The sequence below is a fragment of the Sarcophilus harrisii genome, chromosome 6 (assembly GCF_902635505.1).
Source record: "Sarcophilus harrisii chromosome 6, mSarHar1.11, whole genome shotgun sequence".
Lineage (NCBI taxonomy): Eukaryota > Metazoa > Chordata > Mammalia > Dasyuromorphia > Dasyuridae > Sarcophilus > Sarcophilus harrisii.
The window spans coordinates 84,792,813-84,806,182 of NC_045431.1; the positions used below are offsets into that span (position 1 = coordinate 84,792,813).

The window sequence follows — 13,370 nt, forward strand, 5'->3', positions numbered from 1 at the left end:
ACTTAACTGCTTTCTGTCTCAGTTTTCTCATCTGTAAAATGGGTATAATTAGAGCAAAGACTTCCCAAGGTGAAGGTTTGGATCAAATGAGGTAATATTTGTAAATCACTTAACATAGTGCTTGGCACAGAGGAGGCCCTTAATTAATATTTGTTTCCTTCTTAATATTTTGAATAATTAAGCAAACATGGAAATTTTGAAGTATGATAATAATAATAATTTGGACACTCACATGAATTATTGTTGTTTTCTAAGCATCCATTATCGAGTAATATTCCAAAATTTCATAGAAGCTAACCCAATCTCAGACATCAGGGAGAACCATTGAATTAATTCTGACTTGACTGTTGGACTTCTCTCATTTATTTCTAGATTTAGGATACATGACTCTAGAAAATGTAAAATACTAAATTTCTCTCTGTCACATTCAAGGTGAGATAATGCTTATTCTCTTCCATTTCTTCATTTTTCTTCTTTCAGAAGAGAAACTACACCAAGCTGAATCTACATCAAACCTCAATATCTTCAGCTGGCTCCCAGGCAGTGTCACCACCATGGAACACAGCAACAATGGAACAGATCTCATTGTTGGCTTCATCTCCTAGGATGTAGCTGTTATCTTATTTGGGTCCAACTTCGTTCCAGTTAAAAAATTTGATACTGGAGATGGTAATACACACACACACACACACACACACACACACACACACATACACATACACACACACCTTTTTAGCCAGGAGCATTCTGATTATTCTTAATAGGAGATTAATTTATAATTTTGAAAATGACAAATCTCTAAAAATTATCATTTTTTTCCTTCAAGTAATCTTCACATGGTACATTTTTATGTCTTGTTACCATTCTAATCACTCTGCTTTGTACTTGATACATTACCATTTCTCAGTATCCTTCCCAAAATATGGCACCTAGAACTGGACATAAAAACTGGCAAAAAAAAAAAAAAAAAAAAAGGAAAATTATCATGTCTTCATTCCAGATATTTCTACTAATGCAGCCAAAATCATATTAGTTTTCTTAGCTGCCTTGTGATATATAATGTGAACTCATTTTGAACTTTCAAACCACTAAAACTTTCTCTTGTTCTTGTTCACCTTAACCAGTTTCTAGCTATACTAACTCCTGTCTCTAATCTTCTTTTATTTTCATTTGATTTTTCAAAATCCAAATGACAAAATCTAGATATATTCTTACTCATCACACCAAGCTGTTAACTTATTGTACCTTAATTTTTTGGTACCTAACAATATCAGCCATTTTTTCCCCATGTTTTGTTATGTACAGATTTAATAAACATAACATCTATATCTTTAGATCTTTTTTTTCCTTACGTCTTAAAATCACAGATTAAAAAAAAGAAGAATTGAACAGAACATAGTCAAGGATCGAGGCCCACAAAAAACCACTATGAACTTCTATTCAGGCCAACAACAATTAATTAATGGACATTTGGAGTTTAGTAGTTCAGTTCCTAACAATGTTTCCATCTAATCCTGATTATATTGGCAATGATATCATGAGACAGTTGTTTGATGCCTTACCAAAATGCAGATAGACTGGTCTATGGAGTCTTCTCAATTAAACAATCTAGTAACCCATCCAAAAAAAGAGAATTATGATTAGCTAGGCATGATTTATTTTTGATGATTCCATATGCTGCCTTTGTAATCTCTTTCTTTTCCTTTTTAAGCTATTTCTTCAACAATAGCTTCTAGTATTTTCCCAGAAATTCCCTAATCTACCTTCTTTGCTCTTTAAAAAATTGAATAATATTTTTCTACTTCTAAGCTCTTGAATCTCTCCTGAATATTCACAGCTAATTTTTAAAGTTCACCTACAGGTCAGCAATTCACTATGCCAGAAGATAAGTCCTAGGGGAAAGATAATGATAATTTGAACTCATGGAGCATACTTAGATGCTCTCTTACCATCTCCTTACTTATCTTCAATTTCTCTTCCCCATAAATCATTTTTATTATATCATTTTCAGTTTGAAGCTCATACTCATTATTTGAACAGGGGTGGGGGGAAGTAGAGAATTGGGATTCAGTATCTCTACCTCCTTCTAATATCATCATCTCTCTCAGCCAAATACAAACAATAGATTTGCCCCTTCTTTTTTATGACTCTCAATACAACTTGAAAAGAAAACTTTTATTAAGTTTTATTTATTGTATTCTCAGTATGTATCATAATAATCAATTCAGATCTGACTTTGGCTTTCTTAAGGTTGTTGCTTTTGTATTCATTCTCAGTTTTTTTGTTTTTTTTTTTTAATTTATGGAATAAAACACTTCCATAACAAAGTACAATAAAATATAAATTTCTTTTTTTTTCTTCCCTCATCTCTCGTAAAGATGGCTACCATTAGAAATATATGTGTATGTATGTGTCTTTCTAATGGTAGATATATATATATAGATAGATATGGGTATGTCTTTGTATGAAGCTATATCTAAGTGTATATGTATATATGTACACACACACACACACATATATATATATAAACATATGTGTATATATGTAAAACTGTTCTATGCATAGTTATATTAGCTCTTTCTCTGGATAGAGACACATTCTTTTTTCATAAGTCCTTTTGAGTAAATGTGGCTACTTATAATAGTCAAAATAACTTATTTGCTCAGAATTGTTCTTAAACAATATTGCTGTTGCTATATAAGATTTTCTCTTGGTTCTTGCCTACATATATCATATAAGCCATTAAAGATGTAAAATCATCTTCTTTGAGTTCCCTTTGCAGCCAACACTGGTCTCTTTTCACATATCCTTTTTTCCTTCTTCACTGGAATCGGTGATGAGCTGGTAAATACTTTATAACTACTTAGGAGAAGGGGAATGTAAAGTGGTTTTTTAAAAATCTGCATCATTTATATTTTCTTCATTACTTTCTTAACTTTAGAGTTCAATAACACAGTAACTCAAGCCCTAATTTGGAGTGTTTGTCCATTTCTAAGATATAAATTCTCTTACTGAAAATATGTCTAATCTGACTGGTTTAGAGCTTCAACACAGTCCTTACTGGAATCAAATGCAACTATAATTGAAGTATTTCATTCTTGAGTACACAAATTCAAAACCAATTTCCTTTTTTTTTTTTAAAAAAGCTATAAGATTGGTATTCTACCTTTTTTACTTCTGAACTCTTTGAGATCTACTTTTCTAAAATCTATGTTACCTAGCTCACTATCCTTAGCATTTACTTCCTCATCTCAGGTCCAGGAATATCATCTTATGTGCTTTGGCAACTAGTTCTTCCTCATATTTTGAAAGGTGAAATTAGTAGCAAGGCAAGTAGAAGATTTAAAGGGTACTATATAGAAAAAGACATAAGTAGGCTGCCATATATCGCCAGCAATGATTTATGTTCCAAGAACTATGAAATACCATTAAGGATTTTGTATACCTGGAAAAGTAGGTTAACTAATCACTTTTGGAGAACAAGAGAAGACAAACTAATAGCCTGTGAAGCTCTGGTATTCCTAGAATGTTAAAAAAGACTCCAACAAATGTCCGGAGAATGTTGAGTTTTTCCTGCAGAGGACATTTAAGGCACAGATAACAATTACATAGGATAAGAAGGGCATACATAGGTGGGTTGTGATTTCTATCTTTGAAAGCAGTGTTGTTTTTGTTCAATCACTTCAGTCATTTTTGACTTTCCATGACCCCAAACAATTTTCTTAGAAAACATACTGGAGTGCTTTTCTATTACTTTATCCACTCATTTTACAGATGAGGAACTGAGGTAAACAGGATTAAGTAACTTATCCAGATTCACATAGCTAGTAAGTGTCTAAAAACTACATTTGAACTCAGAAAGGTCAATGAATTTTCCAGATGCTAGAGCCAGTGCTCTCTCTACTGCACCACCTAAAGAAAAGAAATACTTTAACAGCAGATATTGACAGAAGCTTTGATGATAAAATAAAAAATACTATATAAGCAAGTTTGAGTTGTTAAAATGGGAGATAATACTTATAATGGCTAAGTTATATAATCTGTAAATTACAGATTTCTGAGGATTAAATGAGATAAAGCATTTAAATTACTTAATAATTCTTTAGTTAGATTTCTACACAGGTATATATTATTGATGTATCTTGCTATTTCATTTCCCTCATGCTTAATCCTTACTTTTAAATGAGTATACCCTTTTATTGGTATATTCCAATATAGTCACATTCTAGTTAAGTCTCAAAAATAATCATCAATCCTTAATTTTTTAATTTTTATTTGTTATTTCCCCAGTTACATTTAAAATAATTTTTTTCATAATTGTCTTTAAAACTTTGAGTTCTAGATTCTCTCCTTTATGCCCAACTTCCATTAAGAAAGCACAAGTGAAGTTATGTAAAACATTTTCATAAAAGCCATGTTGTTAAAGAAAACAGATATCCTTGCCTTAAAAAAAAAAAGTCAAGAAAATCAAGTTAGAGGAGAAGGAGGGAAGAGAGGAGGGGGGGAGGGAAGAGGCAGAAAGATGAGAAGGAGGGGAGAGGGGGAGGGAGGGAGAGGGGAAGAGGAAGAGGGAAGGAAGGAGGGAGGAGGGGGGAAGTAAGAGAGAGAGCTTTAATTTGTATTCAGACACAATCAGTTGTTTTTCTGAGTATGGATAGAATTTTTCATAAGTGCTTCAAAGTAGTCATGGATTATTTTATTGCTGAGAATACCAAAGTCATTCCCAACTGATAATCCCAGAACATTCCTATTAATTTATATTAAATACATTTCATTTTGTTTGAGTTCTTGAAGGACTTTCCAGATTTTTCTGAGAGAATCCTGTTCATCATTCTCATAGTATAATAATATCCCGTCATAATCACATTTTTCCCCTTCCTCAACTGATGGACATCCCTTCAGTTTCCAATGTTTTTGGCTAGGGAAGAAAGCTGAGATAAATATTTTTGTACATTTTTTCTTTTGGAATTTGTGCCTGGTATTGGTGGTATTACTCAAAGGATGCATGCTTTTATGGCTCTTTGGCATAGTTAATATCTTTTGATCATTCATCAGTTTGGAGCATGGCACTTATTTTTTTTTATAAATTTGACTCAGTTTCCCTTATATTTGAGAAATGAGGCTTTATCAGAGATAATTGCTCCTAAAATCTTTTTGTAATTACTATTGTAATTATTCCCCCCATTTATTCTCTCTCTCCTTTCACTCTGTCCCTCCTCAAAACTGTTTTGCTACTCACCATTGCCTTTTCTATATGCCCTTTCTTCTATCAACCTCCCTCTTTCCCTTATTCCATTCCTCTCCTACTTTCCTGCGGGGTAAAATAGATTTCTACATCCATACTGAGTGTTTGTTATTTCTTCTTTGAGTTAGTTCTGAGAGAGTAAGGTTCACTCACTCACCCTAATCTCCCCCTCTTCCCCTCCACTGTAAAATTTTTTTTTTTACCTATTTTTATGGCAGATAATTTTCACCATTCCACTTCTCTCTTCTCTCTTTTCCATTCTTTTCTCTCACCCCTTAATTTCATCATTTATTGAAAAGTTATTATCCTTTCATATTCAGTTCACACTATTGCTCTCTCTCTCTCTCTCTCTCTCTCTATATATATATATATATATATATATATATATATATAGCTTCTAACTGTCATAATAATGGAAAAGTTCTGAGTTACAAATATCTTCCTTCCATGTAGGAATGTAAACAGATAAACATTATTAAATTCCTTAGGATATCACTTTCCTGATTATCTCCTTGTGATTCTCTTCAGTCCTGTATTTGAAAATCAGATTTTCTATTCAGCTCTGATCTTTTCATTATAAATGCTTTCAAATCCTCCATTTCATTTAATGACCACCCTTTCTATGAAAGATTGAGCTCAATATTGTTAGGTCAGGGATTCTTGATTAAAATCCTAACTCCACTGTTCTTCAGAATATCATATTCCAAGCCTTCCAGTCCTTCAATGTAGAAGCTGCTAAACCTTGCATCATCCTGACTGTGGCTCCACTACACTTGAATTGTTTCTTTCTGAATTTTGCAATATTTTCTCCTTGACCTGGGAGTTCTGGAATTTGGCTATGATATCCCTGGGAGTTTTTATTTGGGGATCTCTTTCAGGAGATGATTGTTGGATTCTTCCAATTTTGATTTTATTATTTGATTCAAGAATAGGACAGTTTTCCTTAATAATTTCTTGAGAGATGATGTCCAGACTTTTTTTTTTTATCATGACTTTCAAGTAGGCCAATAATTTTACAATTATCTCTCCTGTATCTATTTTTTAGGTCAGTTGTTTTTCCAATGAGACATTTAACTTTTTTTCCTAATTTGTTTTTCATTTTGGGGGTTTTGCTTTATATTGCATTTTATTTTTCATAAAGTCATATATCCAATTCCAATTTTTATGGGATTATTTTCTTCAATAAGCCTTTTTATCTCCTTTCCCCTTGGCCAGTTTTGCTCTTTAAGGCATTCTGCTCCTCATTAGTTTTTTTAAATTTTTTTGTGCCACTCTCAATTCTTTTCCTGACTTTTTCCTATATCTCTCTCATACTTGGTTTTCAAAATTCCTTTTGAGCTCTTCCATAGACTGATTCCAATTCTGTTTTTCTTTGAGGCTTTGAATGTAGATAAAAGTTTTGACTTTGTTATCTTCTTCTGAGTGTGTGTTTTGATCTTCCTTGTTACCATAGTAACTCTGTATGGTCAGAATCTTTTTTTCTGTTGTCTGCTCATTTTCCTAACCCTATTATTTGACTTTTAACTCTTTGTTGAATTATGGCTCTATTTCCGGGGGATAGTGCACTGTCCCAAGCTTCAGCTCTTTTGTGCAGCTGTTTTCAGAGATCCTTCTAAGGACCTGATAAAAAGCATCCTTTTCTGCCCTGGAATAATTAGAAGTGCTCCTGCCCCACCAAAGCTATAAGATCTAGGATCCCAAAACAACAGAGTTTTTTAGTGTTAATGAGGAAACATCTTCTGAGTTGAGGCCTTAGGAGGTAGTAGAGCCTCTGCCCATGTCCACTTGTGGTTTTCCAAGGTCCTCTCACCCTACTGACAAACTTTTCCTGCCAACTTTCTAAGTAGTCTTTGCTGTTTATGGGATGAGAAGTCCCTGTGCTGCTGCTGACTCTGACTAGTTCCTGTTTTCCTGGCATTGGGATTGGGCCAGTGCTACACTGGTGCATCTTGATCTGGAATTGCACACTGAGCTGCCATCCTAGTTCCACAGATCTTTTCTGCTGACCTTCTAAGTTGCCTTTGGATGGAAAAATGTTCTACTCCATCTTTTTGTGTGTATTGATGCTCTAAAATTTGTTTAGAGCCATTATTTAAAGGAATTTGGAGCAGTTTGGGGGAGAGATTGGCAAGTTGCTGCCTTTCCTCCACCATCTTAGCTCTGCCATCCATAAAAAAATTTTACATATCTACTACATGCCAGCATTTAGCTAAACGCAAGGAATACAAAAAGAGGCAAAAAACAGTCCCCTGCCATCAAGGAGTTTACAATATAATGGTGGAGACAACATGCAAACAAATATATACAAAGCAAACTATATATAATATAAATATAATATAATTAACAGAGATAAAGTACTGGAATTACCAATGATACTATACCTGTTAATACATCTGGTTCCTTTTCTTACCCATCTCACCACATTTAGATATAAATATCTGAGACCATATTATCATTTTTGCCTATATATATATATATATATATGTCTCTTATAAAATTCCTGAGTTGAATTTCATCTTCCTATATCAGATCTCTGAATCACCTTTGAATCATTCCTCTGACCAAAAGAATTGTCTCACTTTGAACTGCATTGCATCCATTTTTAATAACCAAATAAAAATTTCTGGGTCATTGAAAAGTTGTTTTTTTTAATGCAAGATTTAACACAATGGGAGGGAAAGTTGCTTCCTAGTTTACCTATTCATGTATCTCTTTAGTGCCATGATCAAATGTCTTTGATTTTTAAATACTTCTATTATTCTTCTTATCCTACTTACTATTTTAATGGTATCTGATTTCATAGTTATTGCTAGGTACTGTTCTGTTGCTCCCTTCTGTCTGAGTTTAAAATGTCCTTCAATCAGATTAGCCAATCTCTAAGCAAATATAATTTTCCCAGTCCTCATTAGATGTACTCTTATACTGGCCAAGAATCATCAATTCCTGTATCTTGAGCCATGGATCTTAAGCCAAATACCACTCTCTGATCTATTTTCTTAGTAAATGATTCACTTTCAATACTATGCTTTCTTTTACCTTCTTACCATCAATCTAATATAATGATAAAATGCATCTCTGACCCCAAATCCTTGTTTCTCATCTACAACTTTCTTTCTAGGTCCCAGTATTGATTTTTTTTTTTATTCCCAATTGAATCATCAGAAAAGAGTATTGTTTAGAAACTTTGAACAAGTCTCAGAAGACAATTCATGATGTGTCAAATTCCTGTGTTATAAGGACATCCTAACTTTTGATTTTAACCATGGGAAGTCAAGATATGCATTCCTAAACAGTGCTGCCAAGATAAGTATCTATTCTCTCTGTGACTAGTAATAGATGATCTCATTTCTGTTGGCCTCTGTGGTACCTATTCATTTTGTGAACATAAAAGCTGTTTCTTTCCCAGGATTTCAAGATCAGCCATGGCAGGAGTAGAAAGAGAGGCTGGAGAGAATCAGAAATCTCATAGGTAACCCCGAATGTACAGCAGAAATCTCTGTTCCCCTTTCCTTCTCTATATCATTTTTAGAGAAACAGAATTGTATAGTAGAACAAATGATGTACTGACTAGTCCATGAAAGGGTTGGGTTCAAATGTCTTTTGTCACATGTAGAAGTTGTCTGTTGACAAGTAAACTCATCTCTTTGAGATTCAATTACTCTATTTGTAAAAAAAATTGGGGGAAGAGGAATAGTAGTATTTTTACAAATATTTCACAGGGGTATTGTTTAGGACACATGAAAACAACACACAAGATGTCCCAAAAAGTCTTAGTGTAGTTTTAATCTCCTAAAGTTTAAACAATGTCTAAACCATAAAACATTATATGACTATCAGTATTATTTTTCCCACTCTTCAGATTCAAGACCATTGTAGATTTCCTTCTTCCTCCTCCCAGACTTTTCTCATAGAATGTCATAGGGGAAGCAACATCAAAAGTCATTTTCCTAACCCCTTCCCCACAAAAAAATCCCCACCAAAACATTTCAGCAAATAGTTAGCCAGCCTTTGCTCAGAAATCTAATCACAAAGAACCTGCTACCTTTTGAACAGCTCATTCTATTTTTAGACAGCTATAATTATTAGAAATCTTTTCCTGACATCAAGCATGAATTTGTCTCTGCAACTCTCCACTGGGGTTCCTTGTTCACCCTTCAGGGACCAAGCAAAACAAATCTATTACTTCTTTCATATGATAGCCTTTAAAATACTTGAAGACTTCTATCATACTTCCCTTGAATCTTCTCTTTTCTAATCTATCAACCATTACTCCTTCCACCCTCCTTCCAATGGAATGGATTCAAGACCCTTCTCCATCCGGATGGAACTCCCCTGGATGTTCTGCAGTTTGGCAGCATTCTTCCTAAGATTTGGTACAAAGACTTGAATATAATATTCCAAATATGACCTGACCCGTTGAGTGTAGCACAAATGCTGTATGCTCATTCCTGAATCTCTGCCTCTCTTAATGCAAAGTAATATTGACTTAGCTTTTTTTAAGGCATTATATCTCACTGCTGACTCATATTGAGTTGGCAAGCCACTTTTAAAACCCCTAATTCTTTTTCGGACAAACTGCTGTCCAATCCTATCTTTCTTGTAAGCATAAAACTTTCTTGAAATCAAATATAAGATGTAACATATATCCTAAGTTCAATTTCCTAAAAAACAACCTCGTGTTTTGTTTGGTCAAACTCTTTCTGAATTTTCTCATATAATGCATCAGCTATCACTTTTGGTTTGATATCTTCTGCAGATAAGGATTCTGTGTATGACTTTAGACATGCCATTAATGGCATGTTAAATGGAAAAACCTTAGATCCTTGGCATATGCTACCAAAGAGAGAAGAGAATAAGCATTTATACAGTTTCTTTTATGTGCTAGGTACTATAGGTAAGTGCTTTTTTGCAAATATCTCTTTTGACACCCAAAAAAAATATTATCACCTTTTTATAGTTGAGGAAACTTACCCAGGGTCATACAGATAGTAAGTACCTGAGCTAGATTTGAATTCAGTGTGACACCAGCTGCCTTTAGACAGCTAGGAACAGCCAGGTTGCCTAAAGGTTTTCAAACTGTTATGGAATCATTAATAACTATTCAGTTTAACTTTCTCCATTTTCTCCAAAAGAAGAGCATAAGATACTCTTACCAAACTCTTTTTAAATTCTAGTTCTACTGTATTTTTCTGATCAATCAAATATTGCTACTTTTTAAAATGATAGGTTATTGTTTAACCATTCCTTTTCTAGATATGTACTAATCATCTATTTAATATATTCTACAAGCTGTATAGTCACAGGAAAAAGGAGCTGCCTTTACAATTAGACTTAAGATCAAATCTTTTCTCTGACACATACTGATTGTGTAGTCCTGGGAAAATCATTTGTCCTCTTAGTTATATGTCATTCGATAAGTCTGTAAGTTTGGGACTTGTTACCTATTGGCATTTAGAAGTGAAAATTAATCAGCAAAATATGGCTGCTACACTGATGAAATCACATCTGATTTAAAATAATAATAATAATAATAATTTTCTAAAATTTTCCCAGAATTGATGTCAAACTCATTGGTTTAGAATTGATGAATTTCATTCTCTAAGCATTTTTGGAATAAAAGCACATATCTTTTCAATTTTCATGATACCCCTTCTGTTCTTAGTTTCCCAGCCTATAACAATTACCTTACTAGGAAAGATGACTTCACATTCCCTGGTAAGATGGCAAGAAAAGAAACCTTTTCATCTCATATAGCAGGCAATTGAATTTGTACCCAATAAATACATAGTTTATAGCTGAGCTATTTCTGTTCCTTCAACAGGGATAATCTTGTATAGCTTTCTGGTTTTTTTCATATTTTAATGAGAACATCTTTGATTCTCAATACTTCCTACTGACCATTCTTTCTGCTAAATTAGGGGCAAACTGCCATGTCCCTTTATTGTACTATACCTCTGTCTCTTTTATAATGAACTCTTTAAGTTTTTTTCCTACCACATTAACTGATTGTTACCTAGATCTAGGGTATGAGTAGATTCCTAATAATTAAAGCCAAGGCATAAAACAACCTACAATCAGCCACTGTCATTGTGGTTTTCCACCAATTTCTATCACATTAGTTTTCTTCTCTTCTTCCTTCTCAGCTAGGCAAATGCTTACATTACAAATTACTTGCTTATAACTCTAGCTTCTCCCTTTTAAATGAACCTTTTGATTACATACTTTCTTGTCTCTCTTTAAAGTTGACTTTTATTGTTTTTGCCAATAGTGGATGAAATCTAACGGACTTCATCCACTATTGGCAAAAACCTGCAGGAGATGCATTCACTTACTTAACCCCACATCACTAAAAGGCTGCTTAGAAATTAGAAAGTATATTTTCACTTACAAGAAGCTAACTCCCAGGTTTTTAAATGTCCCAGCCCACAAGAACTTAAAATAATTCAACTTTCTATGCATTTCTTGCCTTAGTAAGAATCACAAAAACATGGACTTTAGAAAACTGATGTATGAAATAACAATTCTATATCAGTTTTCTTCAGTAGATAATAGAAACCAGCATGGTACCAAGATGGAAATGTAGAATCACTCACTAACTTCTAGTTATTAGTGGGAAGAACTCCAGTTTGCTTTGAATAATCAGGACAAGTAAGGCCCTAAATATCTCTAAGTATACACATAGTAAAATTCAGGTATAAACTATTGATAATAAATTATTGCTTTATTGACAGGAATGTTTCTTCAGTGGATTCTCTGTGCTGCCATATGGACAGTTTCCTTAATGGTCAATGTGTTACTCCACTGTCCCAAGTTCTGGCCTCTTGCAATGCTTGGGGGTTGTGTTTGGGCCACAGGTAATGTATAGAAAATATTTTGTTACTAAAAACCCTATTACTAAAATAATGCAAGTTTACATTTTAATGTTATAGATGTATTGTTGCCTTTTTAAATGTGTTGTCAGAGATATAGAATTGGAAGAAATGTTAGAGGTCAAATCCAATCTCTTCACTTTGCAGAGGAGGATAGTAAGATCAAAGAGATTAAAAGCCACAATTATGGTAATAGGCAGAATGTTACAGAATCAGAATTTGAACTCAAGTCTTCTGACTTGTGCTACCCTTTTCCCTCTAACACTTAGCCTCTACCTTTTCCTTGAGATCTCTTTAGTTTCCTTTGTGTATGCTAGTCCCAGTAGTGTTTAATGCTTAATACATTCTTTCAATCATTTCTTGACATGAATCCTTATTGGATGGAATAAAAACTCAGTAATTTAGTGAAGAAACATCACAGTACACATTTTGGGCTTTTCTATTTGTCATATATTTAATATAGCAAAAGGACATAAAAAGGCACATGTGGGTATCAATAAGCTAGAATATATATATATATGTATATATATATACATATATATATATATATATGTACTAAAAACTTGTGATGAAGACATAGAATAAAGAATATTAGCTAAGAGTTATATTCCTGACACAGGAAGGATGTTGGTCAGGAAATAAGAGAAACGCATAAGCAATTAATAAACTTCATTGGTAGCCACACAAAATCAAAGAGGTTCCCAATACATCAAATACTATCCCAATTACCCACATAAGATTTTGACAAGAGTTGGGAAAAGTTGTGAGTGGTTAAAATCCTTCCTAGTAGAGGCAAAAGTGTACACATCAGTGCGATCATGGACCCATCCAAGTAAGATCATAGAATTAGACCTAGATGTGACCACTGAACACTACCCTTTCATTTATAGACAAGGAAAATGAGACCTAGAGAAATGATTTGTCCTGGGTTACAAAGCTAGTGTCAGAGATGAAATTTTAATTCACAGTCTTTCCAATTCCAAAACTAATGCCCTGTCTACTACACTATCAAGGAGGCAATGAATTAGAATCAAAAGATTGGAGTTAGCATATTGACCCCAATATTTCCTGCCTATATATTTTTAGGCAAGTAACTTTTCTGGACCATTTACCTCATCTGTCAGATAAAGTATTAAGTCTAGATAACCTCTCAAATAACAAGCTACTATACATTCAAGGCAGGAATTCTACCCTCTTAATTCTTTTGGCAGGAGATACTTTATAGCATAAATCCATGAAGAATGCGTGAACTACAA

General features: G+C 33.6%; 1 protein-coding gene across 1 annotated transcript in view; it reads left to right on the top strand.

Moving 5' to 3' along the window:
- The first annotated feature begins 554 nt into the window (after window positions 1–554).
- TMEM144 (transmembrane protein 144) overlaps window positions 555–13,370 on the top strand; it is a 53,242-nt gene continuing 40,426 nt past the window's right edge. Inside the window, 2 exon segments of the mRNA XM_023505891.1 lie at window positions 555–669; window positions 11,977–12,099. Of these exon segments, the coding sequence (XP_023361659.1) occupies window positions 555–669; window positions 11,977–12,099 (238 nt within the window).